This window comes from Apodemus sylvaticus, chromosome 5, assembly GCF_947179515.1.
Source record: "Apodemus sylvaticus chromosome 5, mApoSyl1.1, whole genome shotgun sequence".
Lineage (NCBI taxonomy): Eukaryota > Metazoa > Chordata > Mammalia > Rodentia > Muridae > Apodemus > Apodemus sylvaticus.
Genome location: NC_067476.1, coordinates 146,484,314 through 146,510,859, shown reverse-complemented (window position 1 = coordinate 146,510,859; position 26,546 = coordinate 146,484,314). Strand labels below are relative to the sequence as shown.

The following is a 26,546-nucleotide window of genomic DNA, read 5'->3' as shown; positions in this document are numbered from 1 at the left end:
TGAATGAGGATCACTTTCCTCTGTTGTTCCGGTCACTCTTTTAGACCTCTGCAGATTTATCCACAGGTTGCCGTGGCTGCTGGCTCTGCTGGTTCCCATGGGCACTTTTGAGACCTGTTGTGATCAGTCTTCTATCTCATGTCAAGATTTGTTCAGGAGAGCATTTTGTGATGGTAGAAGGAATATAAGTAAACTGTATCTCATTCAACACCTCATCCTGGCCCAGTACCATTCTTTTAACATGTGTGTCATGCATGCACATGTGCACATGCATGACATTAGATGTCTACTTGGATTATTCTCCACTTTGATTATATTGAGGGAGGATCTCCCCCTAAACTTGGGACTCAGTGATTCAGTATAATTAATCCCCTATGTCTGCCTCCTAAGTGGAGGGGGAGATGGCTGCCACTCCTGCCAATTCAATCATACAAGTTCAAACTGCAGTCTCCACCCTTGCAGAGCACCTACTCTACCCACTGGGCCTTTACCCAGCCCAGTGCCTCCTTTGGGTTTTTTTATTGCTGTTGTTGTTCATTGGTTTGGGGTTTGGGTTTGGGGATTTTTTTATTTTCAGACATGGACTTTGTGTAGCTCTTGCTTGTTTAGAACTCATGGAGATTTACCTTCTTCCCTGCCTCCCAGGTTCTGGGATTACAGTTGTATACTACTAGGCCTTGTCCTCCACTCCAGTGCCATTTTTATAGCAGATGCTTGCTTGCTTGCTTGCTTGCTTGCTTGCTTGCTTACTTACTTATTTACTTACTTACTTACTTACTTACTTACTTACTTACTTACTTACTTACTATAAAACTAAAAGTTAAAAAAAAAAAAAAATCTTTTTAAGTTGAACCCTTTAAGACCTGGTAGCTGGAAATCTCATTCAGTTAGTAGAGTCCCTGCCTGGCATGCCCTAAGCCCTGCATTCAGTTTCTGGCACTGCATAAAACTGAGCTTAGTACATCTGTAATCCAGTACCAGCGGTGGAAGAGATGGAAGCAGGAGGGCAAGAAATTCAAGGTTACCATCCTTAGCTATATAATGAGCCCAAAGGCCGCCTGAGGTGCATGGGGCCCTGTCTTAATTGGAGGGGGGGAGATAACCTTTTATACACCATTTTAGTCAAGAATCACAGTGCATGACTCTTGTCCCAATACTTGAGAGGCTAAGGATCACAAAATCTAGGCAAGACTAGACTGCATAGTAAGTTTAATTCCAGCTTCCCGTATGCTGGTAAAGCAAGAGTATTGCACATTTAAGGCCAGCTTAAGTGTACTTGGTTATACTTTGTATCCAAAAAACAAGCAAATAAATGCTATTTTTATATCATACTAGACATCAGGTAATATATTGCTATTGTCTAAAGGGGTTGTCTCTTTACTTTGAAGTTTTTAAGTTTCAAGAAAATAAACCTGAAAATTGAGATTTTGATTTCAAAATAACTGTTTTAAGATTTAGGATTTTCGAAGTGCTGTTTTGGTTTTTAGTTTTGACATGGAAGGCTTTTGTATTTCTGGTGCATTTGAAATTAGTTTTGGTATTTGTTTTGTATTCTGCTCAAACAGAACTTGTTAACTTTTCTTTCACAGGCTAGTTTCGTGGCTTCAGGAAACAGAACAGATATTTCCTTGGATGATCCTAATTTTTGGCAGAAATGGGCTAAAATAGCTGAACTAGACACTGAAGCAAATAATGAAAAGGTACAGCATATTCTTTTCCACTGAGCACTTCACTGGGATTGCATGGGCCATGCTTACATAGCTCAGGCCACTGTTTACTCAGGAGTCTTGATTCTTAAGTAAAATCAGAATGTTACAGTGGCTAATGGGATATGTAGTCTGCTGGGTACCCAAGGAGTTAGGTAAATGCTGTTAGAGATGGGACTTGTAATTGGGTCAATACTTCTCTACAAGCTCCCTTACCTCTTGCAATTGTAAGGGGGAAAAAGGAAATACTGGTTGGCTTTGGCTTTTATGTTCTTTTTGTTTGTTTGTTTGTTTGTTTGTTTTAAATAGTGTCTCAGGTTTTCCCCATTTTTTGTACACAGAAGAGTCCATGGGTGCCAGAATAAAACTAGACTGTGTCTTTATGCAACCCTCCTGAGCTTACACAGACAAGTGGGAAAGGAGATATTGACACCCCAACATCAGAGTCATGGTCACATTGTGAATATGATTGGCAGTGCTGCCTGGCTAGCTATGAGATACCTATAAAATGTTAGTTCTTCTTCCTTCCTCCCTGACCCCAGTGCCTCACTTCAGGATGAATGCACAGTCTTCCTTCCTGTTTTCTTAAGTGTAGGTTGAGCTCTATGGGCCACAGACCTGGAAGACAATTTCTTATTATAATCTAGCTAAGTCAAGAGCAAAATGTGCATAACTATTCTGTTGTAGTTAGCATAATCATTGATGTTTCCTTAACCTAGCTTCTTTTTCTCCAAATAGAAATGTTGTTTCTCCTCCTTTAAGAGGATTCTGGGCTTCTATAATTGTCTACTCGAATTCCATCAAGGAGCCAGTCTGTGGGCAGGACAGTTGGGTGGGTTGGTGTATATCTCCTACCCTAAAGGCAGCACAAAGCAACCGGAGCACTCCACAGTACGACACTGGGTCACTGAAGCACAGTAACACTAAAAATTGGCCGCCTGGGCTGCATTGACAAGTGTTGGAAGAAGTGTATAAAGAAGGCGTAAGGAGAAGACTATACTGGGCTAGAGAAGGAGCAATTAGTATGTCCAGTGAAGCCACAGAAGTAAGATTCCTAAGCTAGGAATTTTGCCTTTTAGCAAAAGTTTAGTAGATAATATCTAAAGGAGGCAGATAATGGCTGTATCAGCATGTACTTTCATCAGAAAGTTGCTGAGCAAATGGAATCCTCTCACCTGTCCTGTCTCCCCAGCTCAGACTGCTCTCTGCATGCTGGGCAAAACAGCTGGGCTTCTCACTCCAGTCTTTCCTGGCAAGAGAAGACTGCCACATTGGGCACATGGGGCTTTGCTTGCTAGAATGACAGCAGAAATAACAGACAGTGGTGACAGTGCTGGGGTCTAAGAAACAACAGCTTGAGCAAGTCCCTGAGAGTTTCCTCTGCTTGTCCTGTCTGTGATCATAGATACAGCAGGTGTACTGTTGGGAGTAGCATTTGCTACCCTGCCTAAGCTCCTGGAACAGACTGCACTGTCAGCCCCCACCCAGATTCCCTTGAATCCACAGATACAAAACACAGACACACATAATTATTTGATTTCATCCTGCCTTAATGGCTCAATTGCTGGGCATTATTAAACTCCCATGGCTGGTATGCCCTCCCCAGTACTCGTAGCTCAGCACCGTAAATCTGTCTTCAACTTTAGTTGCTTAGTTACCTTTAATTCCTCACCAACACCCCCACTGCCCGCCTGTGTGAGCAGCCTGTGGCCACTTCATCTGAGATCTCACTTAGCTGTTTACCTTTCTTCCTCAGAAGCATGGTGAACTCACAACACACTCTCCCCCTCCCTCTCCCTCTCCCTCTCCCTCTCCCTTCCCCCTTCCCCTCCCCCTCCCCTCTCCTCTCCTCTCCTCTCCTCTCCTCTCCTCTCCTCTCCTCTCCTCTCCTCTCCTCTCCTCTCCTCTCCTCTCCTCTCCTCTCCTCTCCTCTCCTCTCCTTTCCTTGCTTCTTTGTATTTACCTAAGGGGACCTGGAAGTCCCACCTATTCCTTCTGCCTAGTCATTGCCCCATGACTTCTTTACTGATAGATCAAGAACCAACTGGAGAACAGGACCAGACCTTAGCATCAGAACCATCCCTATACCTCACCTCCAATAAAAAAAGAAAGAAAGAAAGAAAGAAAGAAAGAAAGAAAGAAAGAAAGAAAGAAAGAAAGAAAGAAAGAAAGAAAGAAAGAAAGAAAGAAAGAAAGAAAACTTTTCTTTAATACATAAATTGAACAAAACCATATCATGTAAATTGCACAGTGCAATATACAAATGACATCTAGTCTATCATAGTTGTTAATTAAATAAAGTGCTCTACCACCATTTCTCCCTTAAAGAATTATGATTCTATCCCTGAATTGTTTAGATTTTAGCCTGTTACACCATATGAAAAGCATGTTATGAGACTATAACTAATATTCAACCCTGTCATAAATCTGAAACCAACTTAAACATTATCAGGATATATAGGAAGCACCAAACATAGCTTCTTAAATGTAAACAGTTGTAGAGACAGCTGACTACCTAGGCAGACTCCTAATTTCTTATAACACTGGAACATCTGTCATCAACCTTCTGACCCAGGCTCATCTGACAGACCTTTGCACAGCAGGATTATGAAGGGCTGTCTACTCTGTCTTGGCAGAGCTATCAGTTGACTATTCCGCATAATGTGTCCTTTTCCTGGAAAGTATTTTGTCTGTAGATGAAATAGGCACTTCCTTCCCAGTGGCTATCTTCCTACAACTGGAGCAACTATATTGATATTCAATTTCTTCTTTGAACCAAGAAGGAGGTGTTGTTAGGAACAGATAAGTCTCATTGTCAAATGATCAAATAACATTAAATGTCACATTCTATGGATTTCTGATGTTTTTGAAGACTATATATATACATACATACATACATACATACATACATGTGTGGAATGAACTCTTAAACCTTGAACACTCTTAGCTTTCTAATTGAAATATATTGAAAACAACTTATAATTAATTCAGAATCTAACATAACCATGAGTTTGCTATCTGGCTCTTAACTTGTGTTGCTTAATCATCTAAAAACAGTTTGTAATAGCAGTTATTAGGACTGGGTCTTAGTTTTGTATTCTTAAATGAGTTTCATAGGCACAATGCCTATCTAAGTGTAACAAGTTTAATCTCAAATTTTGTGTCAATATAATAAATTCACACTAATGAAAACCTTAAATCTGTATCAAAATAAATTCTGTACTAGTATAAGGAATTTTTAACTTCAAGTTTGCATCAGTTATAGTGATTTCTATCAATTAAGATTATGACTACACAGTCTATTCCACGTACTTCCTCCCTGGTCAAAATTATGACCATTCCCAGATTATCCCTTAAAATGACAACTTATTTATAATTTATAAAATAATCATTACCGGACACTCCACCCAGGGAATTAGGCTGATGACTCTTCATAACTTCTTCCTACTGAATAGGGGTGACAAAAAAAATTCTTTAAAGGGTTGGGGATGGATAGGAAAATTTGAAAATTTAGTTAGACTTAAGAAAGCTAGCTTTAGCATCTGTTATCTAGTCTCTGCATATTTGGAAGGTTCAGAGCTTGACTGAAGTTCTGACTATATCCATCTGGAAGGTTGGATAAGGCACAGTGACCTGGAATCCGTGGTGTTCCCTGCCAGAGGCTGACATGGGCTGGTTCTTTCTCAGATGTGCCCTGAGGAGTGGCAGCAGGGTGCTTTGTGCACTGCAGTAGGGAATAAGGACAAGAGGCCTCCTCCCCACAGTCTTCTCCATTTCCAGGAAAGCTTAGTGATTGACCGACCACGTGTGAGGAAGCAGACCAAACACTACAACTCTTTTGAGGAGGATGAGCTTATGGAATTCTCAGAATTAGACAGCGACTCAGACGAAAGGCCCACAAGGTCCAGGCGCCTCAGTGACAAAGCCAGACGCTACCTCCGTGCTGAGTGCTTCAGAGTAGAGAAGAACCTACTCATCTTTGGGTAGGTACTGGCTCTGCTTAGTGGGAAGGGGGTTCTGTTAGCCCCACTATCTTTTTAAGTCCTTAAGATTTGTGCTGTGAACTTCTATCTCCCTCTGGGTACAGGCTAATGACATCTGCTGGAGCAAAAGAAAGCTGTGCTTTACCCAAAATTCCCCTCATCAGTTGATGCTGTAGTATGGGCATACTGTGATCTGCTTAAACCCATGTCACAGCCAATCTCTGATACCAGTTTGTGGCCTGGTACTGATTTTCTCTCCCACACATGAATGTATTATAAGGAATCAGAGCAATGGATGTTGCAGTTAAGGCATGGTTATGCAGTGACCACTCCAGCTGCACTTTCTCAGTTCCAGGCTTATTCTCTACCCCAATATTACAGTCTACCAGCCATATGAACCAGTACATATAACCTCAGTGACAAGTGGGGCAGTGTAGTCATAAAGTCCTCCTAGGCCTTTCAAGACAAAACTTTAGGGGTAGCTAATACACCTGCAAGAGGATGAGGAATATTTTGTCTCTTTGATTCCTGCTGTGTGGAGGATATGTCAGTGGCTCTTCCTCCAACACCTTCTGTATTCTCACCATCAGCTGGGGCCGGTGGAAGGACATCCTGACTCACGGGCGATTCAAGTGGCCCCTGAATGAGAAGGATATGGAGATGATTTGCCGGGCCCTGCTGGTGTACTGTGTCAAGCATTACAAAGGGGATGAAAAAATCAAGAGTTTTATTTGGGAACTAATCACACCTTCCAAAGATGGGCAAGTTCAGATCCTCCAGAACCACTCAGGTAAGAGGGCAAGTAGCCCTGCCGAGGTCTTCTGTTGGGTCATGAGTGCCTGCATTGTCTTGTCATTTCCCACATTTGCTTTTGCTCTGATTCCTGAGTCCACAGGAATCTCCTGACTGGGGACTCACTCCTCAAGCACGGTGGCTCACCTTTTTATCTCACTGTTCTGCTCTTGTCACTTCAGACATGCCTTTTCTTGTGTCGTACTTCTCTGTGCTTAGCCAAAGCTTCTTAGGGCTCCTTCTTCCTACTAGACTATAAGACCCAAAAGGGACAGGCTGGGTTATTCTTCCCTTGAGTCTCCCAGGGCATTCATCAAATCTTCCTGACTACCTTGGATTTTGTGAACTTGAGGCAGTGTGTCCCCTGGAGCCCACCATGTTGTTTCTGTACCCAGCCCAGATTTAATGCCCATATTGAAGCCCTTCTGGCTCATCCATATGCCTTACTATCTCTCCATTTCAGGCTTGTCTGCCCCAGTCCCCAGAGGGAGAAAAGGAAAAAAGACAAAAAACCAGCTCTTACTCCCAGAACTGAAGAATGCAGACTGGCTGGCCACCTGCAATCCTGAGGTGGTCTTACATGATGATGGATACAAGAAACACCTCAAACAGCACTGTAATAAGTGAGTGGGCCCCTCCTATTTTCAAAGATACCCCTGCTCAAACAGTCTAAGTATCTGGGATACCCACAAAGAGATCCTTTCACACCCCTCACAAGGTCTGGAAAAAAGAAAAAGGATTTGGGTGTGGACTGTGTCTGCATTCTCTTCACCCCAACTCCTTTAGCCTCTCCAGTCCTACAATACATTCTTACCCAGAGGCTGTTATAACCCAGCTTCAAGAACCAGTCAGGACAGCCTCCCTCTGCTCCTGCTTACTAATTTCCCTATCTTCATTTGGTGATGTGTTCTCAGTCTTAGGTGCCCAGAGTATTGTGTTAATGTGGTCTTCTTTCATAGGGTGCTTTTGAGAGTCCGGATGCTATACTACCTAAAAGCTGAAATATTGGGAGAAGCAGCTGATAAAGCATTTGAGGGAACTCCTGCCAGGTAAAACATTAACCATATAGTTCTCAAAGTTAAATAATTTATGTAAATTGCCTGCTGATCGATTGGCCAGATTCAGCCTGTTGTTTCAGGAGGCCCATGTTTCCACCCTGCCCAAAGCAGCTACCCAGAGAGTAAACAGATAAAGAAAGAAAAAAGACCTCTATTTTTTTCTTGGTCAGTCATGGGTCCTGTTTAGGCTTAATGTATAAATGACACTCATCCCAAAATGGTCATTTCTCCTATGGCATTGTGCAGTAAATCATTAGGTTTCTTAAAAGCTGGGGCCAAGGAACACTAGCTTCAGGAGTTGGGCCTGACAAGGAGTAGTCAGGCTTCTGTCAGTCACAAGAATCCTATGGGCAGTTGTTAAATGCTACAGAGAAACCCTCTATCCAGGTAAGTGTTCTTCCATCCAAGCCCCAAAACCTTTAGAGAAAACTCAGATGAAGAAAGGTAGTGAACTCAGAATCCATGTGCTCCTCAGGACGTGGGCAGAAACCCAGTGAGGCTGGTGGTAACAGGCTTGCCAGTCCTGCCATATGCCCCTGAGCACTATGTTCATACTTTGGGCCGGGAACAATGCTATGTGTGATTAGTTTTGACCTAACAGACAGCTTAGTTTCTGAAAGGCCCTCTTTATAAGTGAGATTTTACCAATGTAAACTCTGGGCAAGATAATTTAGATAATATTATTTTAAGGATTCAGTCATGTCTTAGTTCAGTCATATCAGAGAAATGTTGCCCTTCCATGACTAGTATATCAAAGACTTTTGCTCCAGTTCTTAACTAAAGATATATACCAAAACTACTTTAATACACAAAACTACATTACCCAGAGTCACCTGAGGGTAGATTCTCCTGAAGTCTCAAGTGGAGTCCGGGAATCAAGTGCCTGTATTTAAACAGCTTCATGAGTAATAAGAGTCACCGAGCTGCAACCTTTTAGATTGTCTCTATTGTTACTTAAGCATTCAGCCGGGAATGTGGTTTCATACCAGGGTTCAGTAGCTTTTGTGTTCTGTCTGGATGGAAAGAACACTTGAGATCACACTCTTCTTACCACAGAGAGCTGGACGTGCTTCTGCCTGACATTGACTATGTGGAGATCCCAGTGGACTGGTGGGATGCTGAAGCTGATAAGTCCCTTCTAATTGGCGTGTTTAAGCATGGTATGTTTTTAAGAAATTGATCCTTCCAGATCAGTTACCCAGAAAGCTTATTCTTTTTTTTTTTAATATCTACAGGAATTTTTTATGTGTGTATCTTGTAAGAAATATAGAATTTAGCATAATGCGTGACATAAGGTGTAGATCCAATCTTGTTTTCTTTTTCTATTAATCATTTTTATTCATTTACATTTCAAATGATAACCCCCTTCCTGGTTACCCCTCCACAAACTCCCCATCCCATCCCCCTCAAGCAATGTAGACTAGGCTATACGTACTCCTGCAAATGTACAACAGTCCCGTTGTCTGATTGGGACAATTCTGAAAACCAAATCATGCAGCTGCCCATTTGGGAGTCTTTAACAGATGAATGTGTGACTCGTAAGGGTTCTGTAATATATTACTAATAAACTTCAAAAGGGCAGCTGTGGTCACAAAGAATGAGCTCGATATTTTATCCTTTTCTCTTGCCTATTTGTACTTAAGCTGGAACTGCATCCATCGCCTTCATTGGGGGTGGGGTTGTCAGATACACATACTTGTGTGCGTGTAACAGCCAGAGGCAGATTTGGGTACCTTCTCTGTCACTCCACTATTCTCTTGAGACAGTTTCTGTCACTAGACATCTGTCACTAGCTCATCATTTTATATCTAGGCTAGATGACCAACAAGCCCTAAGGACCCTCCTATCTTCCCCAGCCCTGGAACTAAGGTTATGGCACACAGCCGTGCTTTGTTTTGTCATGTGGATGTTAGAGATCTGAGTTCGTATCTTCATGATCTCACAGCAAGCACTCTTTTCAGCCATATTAGTTCCTTTTCTGTTACTCCAGTAGAATACCCTGGCAAAAAGCAGCTTGGGAAAAAGGCTTACCATTTCTGGGGAGTACAGCCCACTGTCTTGGGTAGGACTGGAAGGTTGGCATGACAATAGATTTGGTCTTTGACTTGAACAAGCCTTGTCTCACAAGATTATATTCAATACTACCTTCAGGAGACCCTGCACCTTCTTACCCCAACCCTACCCCACACACAAAAAATATTTTGTTAGATTCAGTAAAATACCAGACATCCTCCTGCTTTAAAGTACCATCTGTGGGCTGTGGAGGGCTGATGTGGAGAGTGCCCCACACACAGGCACAGGACCTGAAGTCTGTACCCAGCACCACATGAAAGCTGGGTATGCCACATGCACCTGAAGCTCTGACACTGGGAACCAAGGAAAGTACGAGAGAGATAGCCTGAGCTCACTGGGGAGCCACCCTAGGCAGCAGGCAGTGAGCTCTGGGTTCACTGAGACCCCGTCTCGAAAAATAAGGAGAGAAATAGAGGAAGACATTACCACCAGCTTCTAGCTTCCACATGCAAACACATGAAGCATTTGTTCATTGTTTCATTGTCTTTAAAGTTCATCTTTTGGGTCAGAGTATTCCTTTTGTTTATTTTAAACGTGATGAGGAGCAATTCCAAAGCCCTAGCAAGTGTGTATTGGGATTTTGTGGTACTAGGTTTATAACACCGGGCCAAGTCTAGTAACCCAGCAAACCGTCTCCATGGTCCAGTTCACAGTTCAGCACTTATATCCGCCATTGGTCAGCTTCCTTTTCTAACTCACAAGATAGAATTGGACTATATGAAAATAAGCTCATTTGGGACATAGCAAGATGTTAGAGCTGTGGAACAGGAGAGAGAGGTTATAAAAGTAACTCATATGCTTCCCTCGGCTGTACAGAGTAGCAAACCAGTAAGAACTGTCTGGCCCCCTACGTACGTCTGTTTACAAACATGATGTTTACACGAATTGTAGCTTTGGTGAGAAACTGCTCAGAAGTCTCTATAGTAGCTCCAGAATCTTCCCATTGGGACATCTCATAGGATCGCATTAATGTCTCAGACCAGGGGCATGTCTGGTTGGTTCTGACCTGATCTCTGACACTTGTCGTTGCCTGCTCAGGTTATGAGAGGTACAATGCCATGCGGGCTGACCCAGCGCTCTGCTTCCTGGAGAAGGTCGGCATGCCTGATGAGAAGTCCCTTTCTGCAGAGCAGGGTGTTACAGATGGAACCTCAGACATTCCTGAAAGGTGAGAAGCCACATAGGCCCACTCTGATGTCACGTGCCTTGCCACCAACTTGTGTCCTAGTCCACATACACCAGCACTCTGTATCTTTATGTATTCATACCTTTCTGTTGCTGTGATGAATACCATGACCAAGAGCATTACAGAAGAAAGAGCTTATTTTGTCTTAATATTCCAAAGGGGAGTCTACAATAGAGGAAAAAGGATATAGCAGCAGGAGCAGGAAGCTGGTTGATTACATTTCATGGCTACAGGAAGTGGAACCCTGCTATAAATCCTCAAAGCCTATCCCCAGTGATATACTTCTATAGCAAGGCTCTGCCTTGTAAAGGTTCCATAAGCTCCCAAACTGGGGACCAAGTATCCAGAGATGTGAACCTGTGGGGACATTGCTCACCTACACCACCAGTTTCCCTCAATGTCCGACATCTCTCTTAAGCCTGTACCGTACCCACACCCTTCAAATTGCTTCTTTGGGTTCATCCTTTGGGTTCATGCCTTAGACTTGTTCTTTGGACCAAATCCCAACTCCTGTCCTTCATGGATTGCCTAGGCTGATTATCCTGCTTAGCTTGTTGACTGCAGTTGTCTCATTCTGGTCAGAGGGCTCTCAGGGGGATTTGTATCTCTCCCCTGGCAATAAACAAACAAACAAACAAACTACACAGACGCAGCAAGTACAGCCTTCCTGATCATAAAGTTCCTCATCTGATTGCTGGTTTTATTCCTGAATCATACAGCCTCCAAGGAAGATAGACTCACGAGGTTTAAGGTAGGGACAGTGTCCATAGTGAAGGGTAGAACGCAAAAGCATAGAAGCAGTCTCTCTGTCTCTCTCTCTCTCTCTCTGTCTCTCTCTCTCTCTCTCTCTCTCTCTCTCTCTCTCTCTCTCTCTCTCTCTCTCTCTCTCTCTGGCTCACTTGTATTGATTGTTGGCATAATCTCCAAAGGCATGAATTCTCAAATAGCTAAAACCTATAGATCTCCAAGATATAAAAGTTTTTAGAAAGTAGAATTTATCTCTTAGATGTGTATTGGCAGCTCTGGCCAGATCTCTCCTCTGTTAAGGAGAAGATGCTTTGAATTCCCCAGAGCTGTAGTTGGAGCTAGCCATAAGAGTATGGCATTGCCAACAACCTCTGGTGAACACGTTCGCTGTCATGATGCTCTCTGCCCCAAAGGCATTTTCTTTTCTTTTCTTTTTTCTTTTTTTCTTTTTTCTTTTTTTTTTTTTGGTTTTTTGTTGTTGTTGTTGGTTTTGTTTGTTTGTTTGTTTGTTTGTTTGTTTGAGACAGGGTTTCTCTGTGTAGCCCTGGCTGTCCTGGAACTCACTCAGTAGACCAGGCTGACCTCAAACTCAGAAATCCGCCTGCCTCTGCCTCCCAAGTGCTGGGATTACAGCTGTGCACCACCACCGCCCGGCTCCAAAGGCATTTTCTATGGCAGGATAATAAAAGTATATTTTGGGAGATGTTGACAAAGGCCTAGTGTGGCTGGTCATCCTGGTGTTAGTTAAACTAACTGATTCAGGAAAAACACTCCCTGGTTCAGGCACCTGTGTGTAGCTCAAAGCTTTTATATTTGTGGTGACTCCAGTGAGGCACCTAAGGTAGGAGCGAAGCAGCTGACGCTTCCTTCCAGCTGAACCGTGTCTGAGTCGAGGCAGACAGGCATCAGCAGTAGTTAAGCTCCCAAGAGTCACAAGTGTGATATCTGAGGGGATGGCTCACCTTCCTTCTCAGCAGCCGAGAGAGTTGTCTTCCAAGAAAGGACCTTGTGGGAGTAGTCACTGTGCCGGGTGGGCACCTGATGAGCACAGTTGTTGGTTTGGACTAGAGTTGTTCTCTTTCAGCTGTAAGTGGAGACAGCTCTTGACAGGCTGTAGTTACTTTTTCAATGATAGTGTTGTTCAACAGTCAGCCTCAGAGTGTGCCTGAGTAGATCACAAGGCCTCATACATGTGAGGTCTCAGTTGAATGGAAGTCCTTACCCACCTACATGATAACAATCTTGGGTGGTAGTATCTCTTTCTTAGTATCTCTAAGGTTCTCTGAAAAGAAAAGGAAAAATCTTAAGATTTTGAGTGCCTGTGAGAAAGATATCTATTAACCTTCCCTTTAGATTTGGAGGGCTTTCTTACAAGCACCCTGGTGGTAACGTAACTCCTAAGTGGTATATAATTACTTTTATTTAGAGGCAACATAGATAAAGAAGACAGTGCTGAGGACAAGTTAGATGGTCTCCAGAAGCAAACGGTGAGTCAGATTTGCTGCACTGGTCCTGCATGCTCCTTCCTGCTGAGAGAGGACTTCGTCTTTTGGGGAGTGGGACTGCATTGCTGCACTTTCTTTGTATCACCCTTTAGTACCGAAACTCTATTTATATTCTAAAAATTTTTTTTAGATAGCTGCAGTTTAAGATATAGTTGTAAACCACAGTATCCTGTACTAAGTATTCTCCAGAGTAAGGTCAGGTAAAATCATTTAATATTCAGGATGGTGACACTGAGTCAAGGTCAGAACATTTCAGTGACTATACAGGTCATGTCTCTATCTCATAACCATTTGTTTGCCCCTTCCACCTCATCATTGACCTTTTCTCCATTTTTATAACTGTGTCATTTTAAAAATGCAATCATGCAGTGCAGTGTGAACCTTTGACAATTTTTTTTTCATTTGTCATAATCTTAAAATCTGTTCCAAACGATTTGACTCCCTCTTTGGTTTGTTTTAGGTTGGGGGCAGGGGTGGTTGCTGGCTGTTCTTCTATGATATGGATGTGCACTGTTTATATAATGTACACTCGTTTGTTTAAGAAACGGCCACTTTTTTGGAGTCACTTTTTGCTACCCGCTGGCAGTGACTGAGTGCCATGCTTCCTGTGCCTCCTGTGCCTCCTGCATTTGTGCCGTCCCTGTTTTCTGTGGATGCACCCGCTCTTGAGCAGCCCTGCCGCCTTGGGACAGCTGGCCGTGCTGTCCTGGGACCACCTGTGCTCCACACGGCACAAGGTCTCACGGCCTTCGCTCCACTCCACTCCGCCATGCCGTCCTAGATGCTATGATAGAGTCCAGACGCTAGTCCTGGGGTTTGTTGTTGTTTGTTGATTTTGTTTTTGAGACAGGGTTTCTTTGTTCAGCTGTGGCTGTCCAGAAACTCACTCTGTAGACCAGACTGGTGTTGACGTTAGAGATCCTCTGCCTTTGTCTCCTGAGCTGAGTGCTGGGATTGAAGGTGTGCACAAGCATTGCCTGGCCACACACTCATCTTTGTATCAGATAGGTGATTTGCATGTCTTTTCTCTCCTTTGTAGTCTTGCCGTTTCATCTTTTCCATCTTGTCTTTAATGTGGCAAGAGTTTTTAATTTAAAGAAAGGGCTCTCTCACTATTGCTTTGTGGGTTATGTTTATGGTACTAGGTCTCAGAGCTCTTGTTACCTGGCAACCTAGAGTCTCTTCCTCCCTCCCCTCCCCCACATTTTATAGTTTTATGATCCATTTTGGTTAGTTCTAATTTAAATAATGAAATAGATCAAGGTAATTTAACCTGTTCCCATCCTGTTGATCCATAAACGGTCTTAACCTTATCAAATTACTTTTGCCCCTCAGAAAATCCCAGTTGGCCTGTTTGTGTGCCTCCATTGCTGGGTTCGCTGTTCAATCCTCTCAGCAGTACATAGTCTAAATTGTTGTGTCCATGTTTTAAGTCTTAAAATTGAACCAGCAGATCCCTTCCCACTCTATTCTTTTTCAAAATTATTTGACCTTTACTTAAGCTGTGCTTTTCTATGTAACTATGTAAAATTGTCATGTAAAATTCCTATATAAAATTATCTAGACAGGTGGCCTGGCTCAGCAAGTAAGGGTGTGCTACCAAACCTAAGTTCATTCCTGGGAGAACTGACTGCTGCAAGTTGTCCTCTGACCTCCACGCGTGCACACTCAGTAAATAAATAATTATTTAATTAATAAAAATGTTTCTATATTTTCAGAAACTTGCTGAAATAATTATAGTATGCTGCTGCCTGTCATCATTTCTTCATTTCACTGTCTGCTTCTTTCATCAGTGTGCAAGCTCTGCACACTTGTTAATTCATTTCATTGTTTCTTCTTGGGAGTGATCGTAAGTGCTGTTGTGGTCTCCTTCCATTCCCATGCTCCTTATGGCGGCAGAAATCCAGTGCGAGTGTTACGCCTGCCCTGCATCCTTCAGCTGGTTTAGACTTGCTTACCCATTCTAGGCCATTTCTCATGGATTTCTGTGGAATTTTTTTTTTTTGTCATCATCATCTGTAAATACAAAGTTAAAATTCTTCCTGTCTGGTCTAAATTTTAAGACTTCTTTCCTCTTCTTGGATTATGGTACTGGCTGAAGCTTTTAGCACTTTATTGAGTAATATGGGTGGAGTAAATGTCCTTGTTGTAAGTTTAGTGAAATGCTTATCATTAGAGTAATATCAGTTAGAGTTGAAGAGGTGGCTCCTCAGTTAAGAACACTTGATATCATAGAAGATGTAGGTTCTAGTCCCAGCATCCTCATAACTATCTATAACTCCAGTACCAGGTGACCAGACTCATAAATGCAGACAAACCATTCATAAACATAAAATAAATAAATATTTTTAATTCTTATTATAAAAATAATACCAATTGTAGATTATTTTTGTAGATCTCTTTATCAGAAACAAAAGGCATTTCCATAATTCTAGTTCCTGAGTTTTTATCATAAATAGCTGTTGAATTTTGTCATGCTATTTTTTCCTGTTAGATAAAAGAGGTTATCGGGGGGTTTTTTCTTCCTCCTCTCTCCTATTTTCTGATAGGGATTGTCTTGAATGCTTACCAGGTATGTGTGTATTACCCAGGAGCCAAAGGCCTTGCCTGAGCCCCAGCGCCATTTGAGCAGACTCTGTCTTTGAGCAGTAGAGCAGATGTGTCTGGCAAATGCCATGGATTCTGATATCAGAAGTTTGTATAGCACTATCCTTTGGTGATTCTACTTAGAGCCAGAGAGTCTGTACTCTTCTGAGCACACAGTTATAGTCAGTTCTGTTCTGTTCTTTACTGTTTGCATGTATTCTCTCGCAGCTGTTTGTTTCCTGATTCACTTCAGTTCACTGTGTCTCAAGCCTTTGCTCCACAGGAAAATAAGTCCTTAAAAAGTTTATGTCCCAAATGGGAAAGTGGTGGTATTACTGCTCAAAGTGCTGAGCATGTACTCCTAGGTAGGGTCACTCATTAGAGCATGATCAACCTAACACACACACACACATACACACACACACACACACTCACAGATGAGCGCGCGCGCGCGCACACACACCCACACACACTCTCACACACACACAGACACGCGTGCGCGCGTGCACGCACGCACACACACACACACACACACACACACACACGCACACACATGCGCGCGCGCGCGCGCACACACACACACACACACACACACACACACACGCCATCCTACTCTCCACTTCAATCTTCTGCTCTATGTTAGAGTTTTGACTGGCTTGATTGTATTCAGGCAACCACAGCAGCTTTGCCTTCATGAGACCAGCAGACCTGTTATGTATAGACGCTAATTCATTTATATTTCTTATCATAAATCATCTCCTTCATACACTCGTCTTTCTCTCTAAACATGGCATTCAGAGTTTCAAGGTTGGGAGGAACTACATGAATGATAATGTCTGCTCCTCCTGTCCTTCTCTGTTCTAACATCTGTGATATTTTTGATCAGTAAATAGTTGCCAGCTATACGGTTCAAGGATCAGAATTTGGGTTTTTTTATGAACCACACACAGTATTAAGAATATTTGTGTATGGAATGGTCTCAAAGCCAGAATTGTCAATAGTCTTTATCACACTGTTTTGCATGTTGGGAAGATTACACCTCTGTTAACAAAAATAACAAATAATGAAACAGCTTTTGTTAGCAGAGTACTTTGTGGCAGGTGCTGTCTTTGCTATACTACTGTTCCGTCTGCCAGTGTCTAGACTGGCACTAGAGTGCTTTCTAAAATAGGAAAGCTGTAATAGGATGAATGTGGCCAATGGGGGGTCAGGGAGAAGGGGGGGAACTTATAAGGAAATTTTATGACTTAAATGGTCAAATCCTACTGTAAAGAACCTTTAGTCAGGGACTAAATAAGAACCCACTTCTGTGAGTTAAGGGCTTGAAGATGCTCTAAACTCAGTATTATTTGTATGTAAATTTTGTTCATACTTGCAAACAGGCATCATTCTTTCCCCTTTGTACGGAATTAGAGCACATAGTCTCAGTCAGCTACAGAAGTCCTAACCAAACTAAAGGGCACAAGCAGTGTCCCTGATCTGCTCACATTCTTCTAGATCCTGCAGGCTCTGGAATAGACACCTGAGCTTCATGACGTTTGTTTTTATAGCTACTTTGTACACAAAGTTTGTGCAAAAGTAGGATGTTTGATTTTCTTACAAAATGAAAATACCAGCAGGGTCTTTTTGACTCTGACTTCAGACCTTTCGTTGCCTGTATACAGAGACCCTAGTGTTCTGCAGACTCCTTTACTTTCTTTCGTTTCTAGCTTGAGAATCACCTCTTAGACCTGTCCCAGCAGCCCTGGTTGATGTTCTAGTTGCTTATGGTACTGCACATACAGCCACTGCTTGTCTTTCCCTCTCCTCCACCAGACAGAATCCCCAGGACTAACGCTTCTGATTTGCCACTATTATAGTCCTGGAGCCTAGTACTTACAGGATACCCATTATTTGGCCAACTGCTGTGTTGACACTGGGGTTTGGTAAAAGGTCATAGCAGAAATCCCCTGAATCTACAGATCCCACCAAGTCTATACACTGCTACTGCCACCTCAACCAAGACAAAATCTGGGAGGCAGCTTCCCTCAGTAGGAAAGTACACGTGCATAGCTGTGCCGCTTTCAGCTGCTGGCATGACTTTGGAGGGAGCACAGGGCATGTTCATTCACCAGTATCGCTATATATCAGTTAGAAGCTCCGCAGCAGCACTTCTGAACCTGAGTTTCATCTTCACCCTTGATGACTAGTTTAACAACTTCCCCACTCCACACTTTCTCCAGCTGTCTAAAATTGGTTGTTAACAGTAAGTTTTTAAAAATTCTTACGCAGTACTGACTGCAGCCTGTACAGCATTTCCCTAGGCTCAGTAGAACTCACTGGTGCTGCTATTGCTGTTGGTAATCCTCTGGAGTCTACATAAGAGCATATACTCCAGGTAAAAGAGAAATGCTAAGTCACTGTTACTATTCCCTCTCTCCCAGCTGCCAGCATCTCTTTGTGTCAATGTGTAGATTACTCATTATACTCCATAACCACCCTGTAATAAGCTGAGTATTATTTTCGCCATTTTCTAAAAGAAGAAAAGTTACCTTAGAGAGAAGGAAGCATCTTGCCCAAAGCCAAAGAACAGAGGTTTTGTTCTCAGGATGGAGAAATTGTCTTCTATTTGTCCCTTATCAGCACTCTGGGACCCTTACCTGAAGTCAACTCATATTTCTAAGCTGAGCATCTGCTTCCTTGTAAGCAGAAACTGGTGAAGCTGTGAGCTCAGCTGTAAGGCCTTCTGTGTACCCACAACTATTGGCTTTCTGTGCATCAAACTCACCGTCATCTGGTTGCTTGGCCATGTTCTGTCATTCTATTAAGGAGAAATGCTTTACAAAAGATGGGATATATAAAAAGCACTTATTAATACCGAGAACATTCTCATGTGTTTACTCAAGGATTATTCACATTTACTAAATGCACCGGCAGAAAGTGCTGGATAGACTGGAGGAGAAAACTATGCTGACCTCACACCACCTGGGAGCCTGTAGCTGTGGGCAAGCCCCTGTCAGCTGCCACTGTGGCTTGAGAGGGAACTTGTCGCTGTGCTTTCTAGGCTGATGTACTCTATCACCTGTGCTTTATATTCTGTAGAATATTTTTCCCCTGCCAATATCCTTAAAAATGTCAGCATTAAAAGTATCTCACAAATGTTCTGGCCACATCTAAAGGCTCTTTTCGGCCGGAAGACAAACAAGATATAGGAAGTTTTTTGTTTTGCTCACCTGCCTAAAGAGTAGGGTGAGGTGGCACTCTTTGATGCCATTTCAAAATGGCATCATAGTGGAGCATGTATCCTTATTACATGCTGGGGAATCCTCTGGGTATGTGCCTAGGAGTGGTATAGCATACATGCTCCACTATGTTCATAGCAGCCCTATTTATAATAGCCAGAAGCTGGAAAGAACCCAGATGTCCCTTAACGGAGGAATGGATACAAAAAATGTGGTATATATACACAATGGAATACTATTCAGCCATTAGAAACAATGAATTTATGAAATTCTTATACAAATGGATGGAGCTGGAGAACATCATCCTAAGTGAGGTAACCCAGTCTCAAAAGAATACTCATGGTATGCACTCACTGATAAGCAGATATTAGCCTAGAAGCTTGGAATACCCAAGACACAATCCACTTATCAAATGATGTCCAAGAAGAAGGATGGAGTGGCCCTGGTTCTGGAAAGGCTCAGTGCAGCAGTGTAGGGGAATACCAGAACAGGGAAGTGGGAAGGAGTAGATGGGGGAATGGGGAGGGAAGAGGGCTTATAGGACTTTCCGGGAAGGGAGATCCAGGAAAGGGGAAATCATTTGAAATGTAAATAACGAATATTTTGAATAAAAAAATAAAGAATATATCTTAAAAAAAATGGCATCATAGTTCATCCTCAGTTTTCTGCTCTGTTAAATAGCAGGAAAGAGCTTTGGACAGCAGAAGGCAACTCAGCTAGTGCTCTGCGGTCCTAAGTGTCTTTACCTCCAAAGCCAATTTTATCTGGAATTCTCTTGGTGCCCTTTCTTAGATAACTTGGTCCTCAAGCAGACTACCTTTTTCTGAAGCCCACGTTTTAGCCTGAGATGCTGAGTGACTCGCTCAGCCTCCAGGGGCAGTTGTCTGGATCTGTGAGGCACAAGTAGTGATAGTTCTATCTCAAGAGATAGTTCGGATAGCCAGAGGAGCCATGTGAAAGATTTTGTCACCCCCACTCTACACAGGGAAAGTACATGCTCAGAAAATGGACTTCTTCCTCTGCATTCTCTCGAGGGTTTTCTCTCCTGGGTCCATACATGACTTCAGGGCCTAAAAGAATATATTGAGTTTTAATTATTGGAAGCTGTGTGTGTCTGTCACTGTCACTGTGTCAGAGCACCTGTCTCCTGTCCAGGAGGCAGCCAGTGCTTTCAGTAAACACAGGTGGTGAATATCCTAGACACTTCACTAGACTACCGCCACCATCTTCATGTTTCATATCCTCTTGCAAGTAGAACATTCTTAACTTGGGCATCTCCTTTCCCAGTCCCAAACCATCATTTGTGAAGTTTTACTTCAAGACAGGATAGAGCTAATGAAGCAAGCTGTTCAGCCAGTTTCATTAATGCACTGACATAACAAATTTTGTGCTTCTGTTCTCACTCCAGATTTGTTTGGAGCTTCAAATCTTAATTTTAAGTTCCTAGGGTTTTATACCATCAGGGCCCATGTCTGGAGCAGTCATGTTTTATAAAAAATAGCGTCCATTTCCATAATGGCTGATAGCCTGACTCTTTTTCACAGTGAAAAACAAAAGTGCTCTTTGTGAGATAACAGAATTAAATTGCAAGTGGTGGTGGCAGAGCAGATATTTAAATTCACAGCTAAAGCAGAAATGGTGCTTATAAAAGGTAATTGAGTTTCCCATCCTTTAACCTGAATCTCTGTGGGAAGAGGCTCTGGGGGAGGGCATGTGAGAGGAACTGCCTGAGTGAGCTGTGGTTGTGAGGCCTTTCGGGTCTCCGGCGTCCGCAGGCTTTGCTGTGCATGCATAGTCCTTGCGGCAGGGCCTTTCAGTGCTTTCTTCTGGGCTGCAGTTTTGCTGATGCAATGGCTTCATTTATCCCTAGGCGAGTCCCAGTGATGGAAGTGATGGCATTTTTGGTGAAAAGAAGGATGACAGCCAGGCAGGTGAGACTGTGTCCTGCAGGCAAAGAAAAGTAAGGTCCCAGCTTGTAGTTACTGTGGAGTTTATATAAGTCAATGCTATCTTTAAGGAGACTTAAAAGTAAGTTGACCTGTATTAAGTTCCCTAGAGTGACACATGTCTCTGAGTTCCTCCACTTAATGTCAGATGCAAAAGTTAAACTAGTGCTGTCTTCAGGACGGACTCTGACCAGTAAAGAAGGGACTGTAATCTCACTGGTGTGGGGTGTTTTATATCTCAGTTCAAACCTGACTGGAGCTTTGGTAGTTGGAAGGGTCAGCTGCATAGAAGCCATGACGTTTGTGAAGAAGGCAACAAAATTTTGCTCTTTCCTTTCTGTAGAGTGACTCCGCCCTCCAGAAAGAGGTGTGCGTTTGAGCAAGAGCAGCACTGACCACAGTGTAAAGCTGTTTTTAAAGCAAAATTGTTGCCTTTCCCACTAGCCTCACTCCTGACTGATGTTTAAAGCAGCTGTTTTAAATCACTGAGCCTGTTTTCTTTGTATTTAAACAAACAAGGAAAGACCCTCTTGTTTCATTTGCGTGCATAAATACTAATGTCCTCACTGATGTTTGAAGCCCAGGATGGCTCCGACCCAGACAAATCACCCTGGCCAGTTTCCTCTGCCCTCACTGCTCGACTCAGGCGCCTGGTCACTATTTACCAGCGCTGCAACCGCAAGGAGCTGTGCAGACCTGAAAGCTTAGGCCCAGCTAACCAAGGATACTGGGTTCAGGAGGAGGTGTTCAGGAGAACTTCGGACATGGACCTCATCAACAAGGAAGCCCAAAAAAGGTAAGAGTCAAGCTGGAGAGACTGCTAACCTCACTGGGCACTGGGCACTGGGCAAAGGGACGAGGGACAGGCTAGCAACCCAAGCCCAGAAAGAGCGTATGTCACTCATAGTTACCTGATCTTACAAGGATTAAGCTAAAAAGGTCAGTAAGACCAGAAACGAACACAGCAGAGCTGCAGTTCTCAGTGTTTAGATTATTTTTCTTCTGAGGCAGAATCCAGTAAATTAAAAGATAGAAAATTCCATTTTTCCCCCCTCTGTATTCCCTCTGACAGTACAACATTTGGAAGTGCATCTGCCACAGCTACAGACCTCCTTCCTTTTTCTCATTCTTCCACTGGTTCCCTCATCCCTACCTCTGTTCCTAGCTGAGGTGGAACACCATACCCAAGAACCCTCATAAAGACTGTGGTGGTGGGAACTTACCTGTTCTCTAAGTACTGTCTTAATCCTGTTGAGGACCTTTGTGTCCCAGAGAAGGGGATGGACATAGACCTCCACACACATAATAGAAGGGAGAAACTAAGGGAAGACGGAACCAGAGCATGTGCCGTCTCAGTAGGAGCGCTTGAATGACACTGACAGAAAGACCCCAGAGTCTGCGTTCAGCGTCGTCATGAGGGAAAGGCAAAATACAGAAGGTGGTATTTTTAATATTTTGGCCTTTATCTCCTACAAGTGAAACTTTAACTAGATAATTCCTAAAATTGATGACCAAGAGATAGCACAGTCAACTCAACGTATTTGACTTTAAAAAAGAGGGATCAATACCAGAAGGGGGAGCTGAAGATTTGAAAGTAGTTCCCTCTTTGGGAGTAAGCCTCTCCAGTATGTTTGGCTTAAAGATAGACAGCAAAATACACAAGCCAGCGCCAAACTTAGTAATACAGACGTGTAATCCCAGCACTCAAGAAGAGGGTGTAGAAAGATCTTGAACTCAAGACCAGCTTGGGTCCCAGGGTCACAACAAGATCCTGTTTCTAAAGGTACAAAGCAGCTCACCTTTCCTCTGATCAACTCTAGGTGGACTAGAAGAGAGCAAGCTGACTTCTATAGAACAGTGTCTTCCTTCGGTGTTGTGTATGACCAAGAAAAGAAAGCCTTTGACTGGACACAGTTCCGTGTCATTTCTCGTTTGGACAAGAAGTCAGATGAGAGCCTGGAGCACTATTTTTATAGTTTTGTAGCCATGTGTCGGAATGTGTGTCGTCTTCCCACGTGGAAAGATGATGGTGAGAAAACTCTTGTCACTACGTCAACAGGGAGGTGGGAAGAGAACATGTTAAGTATAAATTGTAGAAGTACTGTAGCTGCACTATAAAAGTGGGATCTATCTGAAGGATTCTGATAAAGATGGCAGGTTGTTGGAGGTCTGTGAGCTCGTCATTCAGATCTCCAAATTCCCAAAACGTACAACTCTGTGAAAGTTGAAATTTAGTTAAAACCGTACAGCAATAGTACAAGATTGACATTAACTATGCTTTCCAAAGTATAGGGGTTGTTTGGTTGGTTGGTTGGTTGGTTGGGTGGGTGGGTGGGTGGGTGGGTGGGTGGGTAGGTGGTTGTTTAAAATCAAGATCTAGGAGCTGGAGAAATAGTTCAGCAGTTAAGGGCACTTGCTGCTCTTGCAGAGGATCTGAGTTCAGATCCCAGCACCTGCATGATTGCTCGCAACTGTCTGTAACTCCAGTTTGAGGAGATCTGACATGCCCTTCAGAGCTCTGATAGCACCAAGTGTGTACCAAGTGGTACACATCCTTACATAACACTCAAAATGTTCATACACATAAACTAAAGAACAAAGAAAGAATTAAATATTTTCTCTGTATTAACTTAGATAAAAGAAGTGCTGTCATTTAAACACCTCCTGATGTTTCCTGGGCAACCCTTCTGACGTTTCCGCCTAGTTGGACTTTAGCAGCTCCCCCGGTCTCCCTGCAGCCTCATGGGTTTGATTAAACTGTTCTGAGCCATGTTGCCACATTTTAAGAAACAAGCATTGAGCCTCTGGCTTGGATGTGACTTGGTTTTAAAATATGTTTATTCAAGTCAAGGAGCTAATTTGGACCATGGAATCATATTGGTGAGACTTGATTTGACTCCTGCTGTGCTATCTTAAGCAAAGTGGCTTTTCTGGACCTGTTTATTTTCCTTAAGACAGGAATGATTGTATCAACATTTTTTTTGGAAGCTGGAGAACATGTCAGGAGTTTCATCAGGGCATATAACGTTGGTTTAAGTGGAAACCATTGCTTGTTTCTGTTTTAACAACAGCCTGTGTAAAGTTCTGTATGTCTCTCCCAGGTCCCCCAGATGCCAGCGTCTATGTTGAACCCATCACTGAGGAGCGGGCAGCGAAGACTCTGTACCGCATTGAACTGCTGAGGAAAGTCCGTGAGCAGGTGCTCACATGTCCTCAACTACATGAGCGCCTCCAGCTTTGCAGGCCCAGCCTCTACCTCCCAGTCTGGTGGGAGTGTGGGAAACATGACCGAGACCTGCTCATTGGCACCGCCAAACATGGGCTCAACCGCACAGACTATTACATCATGAATGACCCCCAGCTATCCTTCCTAGATGCCTATAGAAACTATGCCCAACACAAAAGGACTGACACCCAGGCACCGGGAAGTCTCTGTTGCCTTTACCAGAGCAACTCTAAACTATACGAGTCTCTTACTTGCACCCCTATGAGTAGGACTTCAGAGTCTCTGGAAAGTGAGCCAGAGAATCTGATGAAAATGGAAAGCAGGGATGATCATCTCTGCCTTCCCGAGGGCGGCTTACCTGACATAACATGTGAAAACTTTGTTTCCAAAGTTCAGGAGGTCATTTCTCTTGACCACGATGAAAGCTTGCTGCCTGAGTCTTTGGAGAACATGATGTATGGTAAGACAGGACTCAGCCAAGAGCCACGTTCTTTTCAGGAGGCCCTAAGTACCAACACACAGTCCAGGAAAAATGCTATTACCATCTCAGCCAGCAGAGATGAAGGCCAGCCTCCAGGTATTGAGGCAGAAATTACTTCAGCTTCCTCTCTCATGAGCAGCTTAGAAGCAGGAGTAGCTAAAATGAATATTAAAAATGGAAAACATTTGTTAGTATCTATCTCAAAAGAGGGGGAGCCCTGCTGCAGTGAGACAGGGCGGAGACCTGGAAGCGTAGGCCACCTAGAGGCCAAGTGCTTAGCGTCCCCTACCTTAGATACAGGACATGAGAGTGGATTTGTAGATCTATGCAGTCTTAGTGTCTTTGACTCCAAAAGAAACTTCTCATCAGATCAGCAATTAATTGATTTATTAGAAAACAAGGGTTTAGAAAGTAAGTTGATTTTGAATCAGAGTGATGAGGAAGAGGAAGAAAATGAGGACGAAACCTTAGCCATAGCAGTGAGCACCACAGAGAAGCCGGAGGTCTTGGACTTCACCAAGCCCACCGCGAACATCCCACGGGGAAAGAACCTCAGCTTCCACCAGGAGGAAGCCAAGAAAGGAAGGCTGGAGGTGGTAAGCAAGACTCCGGGACCACAGAGGGTCTTTCCTGCCTTGACCAATCAATGCCACTGCCAACACATTGAAAGGTGGGCACATGGCCTGGGGAGCGAAGGATCTGAAACAGAGAGGCCCAAGGCTTATCAGCCAGACCTGTACAGAAGCAAAGCCAATAATGCCACAGTGGAAGGGGAGCCTGCTGTTACTCCAACAGAGCCATTTAAACTGAAGCATGAGCTTTTAAAAGAACCGTGGAAAGAAAGTTCAGAGGGGGGGAAGAGTTTCTCCATGTATGTTCCTGAGGGAAGTGAACCCAAACCAGAAGACATGGATTTTGAGAATAAAGATGATTATGAGAAAGACGGACCCATCCACAGTCAAGGTACAGTGTGCATAACTATGTACTCGTGTAATGGGAAGAGGGGTGCCATCGGAGCCACAATCAATAGTTTTTAGTTTTAATACCTAAAATGGGCCTACCCACCCTCACCATGTGGGTAAACCCAAGAGGTACAAGGTCTTGATCTGAGAATTCAGCAGAGTACTTCAGCTGGGTCCCCCCAGAGAACTGGGGTGGCTGTGGACTGTCAGTGCCTGCACTGCAGCAGCCATAGTTCCTAGAAGGACTGTGCTTATGAGGAGAGGATACAAACTGGCACAGGGAAATGCTTTGTTCCTGCACTAGATGAACTGAGCCAGCTGAAGTAGAGCAGCTGTGGGACATAAGAGACCTGCAACTAATACAGGTGCCATTAATTTGCAGGAACTCCAAAAATACAAGTCAAGGTGGCCTTGTTGAGGTGAGCATAGAAAGCAGTTGTTCGTGTCATCGTCCAAACCCTGTGCTTTATGTCAGGGCATTTGTGTTAGGTTTCTTTTAGAACTGGACATGAATAAAAAGGACAGTTGCAAACAACTGAAAGCATAGATTTCATCTTTTTAAATAGGGAAATCTTAACTGGGGATTCAGGTTAGAAGGAGTTTCAAGCCTTTGTATGATGGCATATACCTTTAATCTCAGCATTCAGGAGACAGTGGATTTAAAATCAGCCAGTACAGTGATACCCTCCCTTAAAAAAAAAAAATTCTGGGTGACTCTGAAACTGTTGATGCTTTGTGAAACATACACATGGTGATTGGGATGCTAGTGGTTTTACTCATTTCCTGGGCCAGGAGGATGTGTGAGGGTGATCAAAGCAGATGGTTTATTCTTGCCGTTATCTGGTCCTGAGTGTGGTACCCCAAGACTGAGGCAGGAATGGCCTTTCTAAGTGGTGGGGGGAGGGGAAAGAAAAGCCTGACCATCTTGGGTCATATAGCTTCTTTTTGTTTTTTAATTTTTATTTGTGCTTTGTGTATGTGTATGTACATATGTGTGTGTGCACTCACACAAACACACATTCATATTTGAAGGCCAAATGTTGAGTACTCTCTATTTTTTGAGACAGGGTCTTA

General features: G+C 43.3%; 1 protein-coding gene across 50 annotated transcripts in view; it reads left to right on the top strand.

Annotated features, from left to right (window-relative positions):
* Chd6 (chromodomain helicase DNA binding protein 6) overlaps positions 1–26,546 on the top strand; it is a 172,757-nt gene that overhangs the window by 128,730 nt on the left and 17,481 nt on the right. For all 50 annotated transcript variants that reach the window (XR_007978049.1, XR_007978032.1, XR_007978007.1 and 47 more), the window contains exons 21-32: positions 1,590–1,700; positions 5,487–5,689; positions 6,280–6,479; positions 6,945–7,104; positions 7,441–7,530; positions 8,596–8,699; positions 10,651–10,780; positions 12,972–13,032; positions 20,728–20,788; positions 21,383–21,599; positions 22,624–22,832; positions 23,905–25,473. Coding sequence is in view for 1 of the 50 variants with exons in the window: in XM_052184182.1 (XP_052040142.1) it covers positions 1,590–1,700; positions 5,487–5,689; positions 6,280–6,479; positions 6,945–7,104; positions 7,441–7,530; positions 8,596–8,699; positions 10,651–10,780; positions 12,972–13,032; positions 20,728–20,788; positions 21,383–21,599; positions 22,624–22,832; positions 23,905–25,473 (3,115 nt within the window). In the remaining 49 variants the exon portion in view is untranslated. The remainder of the gene's footprint in view (positions 1–1,589; positions 1,701–5,486; positions 5,690–6,279; positions 6,480–6,944; positions 7,105–7,440; positions 7,531–8,595; positions 8,700–10,650; positions 10,781–12,971; positions 13,033–20,727; positions 20,789–21,382; positions 21,600–22,623; positions 22,833–23,904; positions 25,474–26,546) is intronic.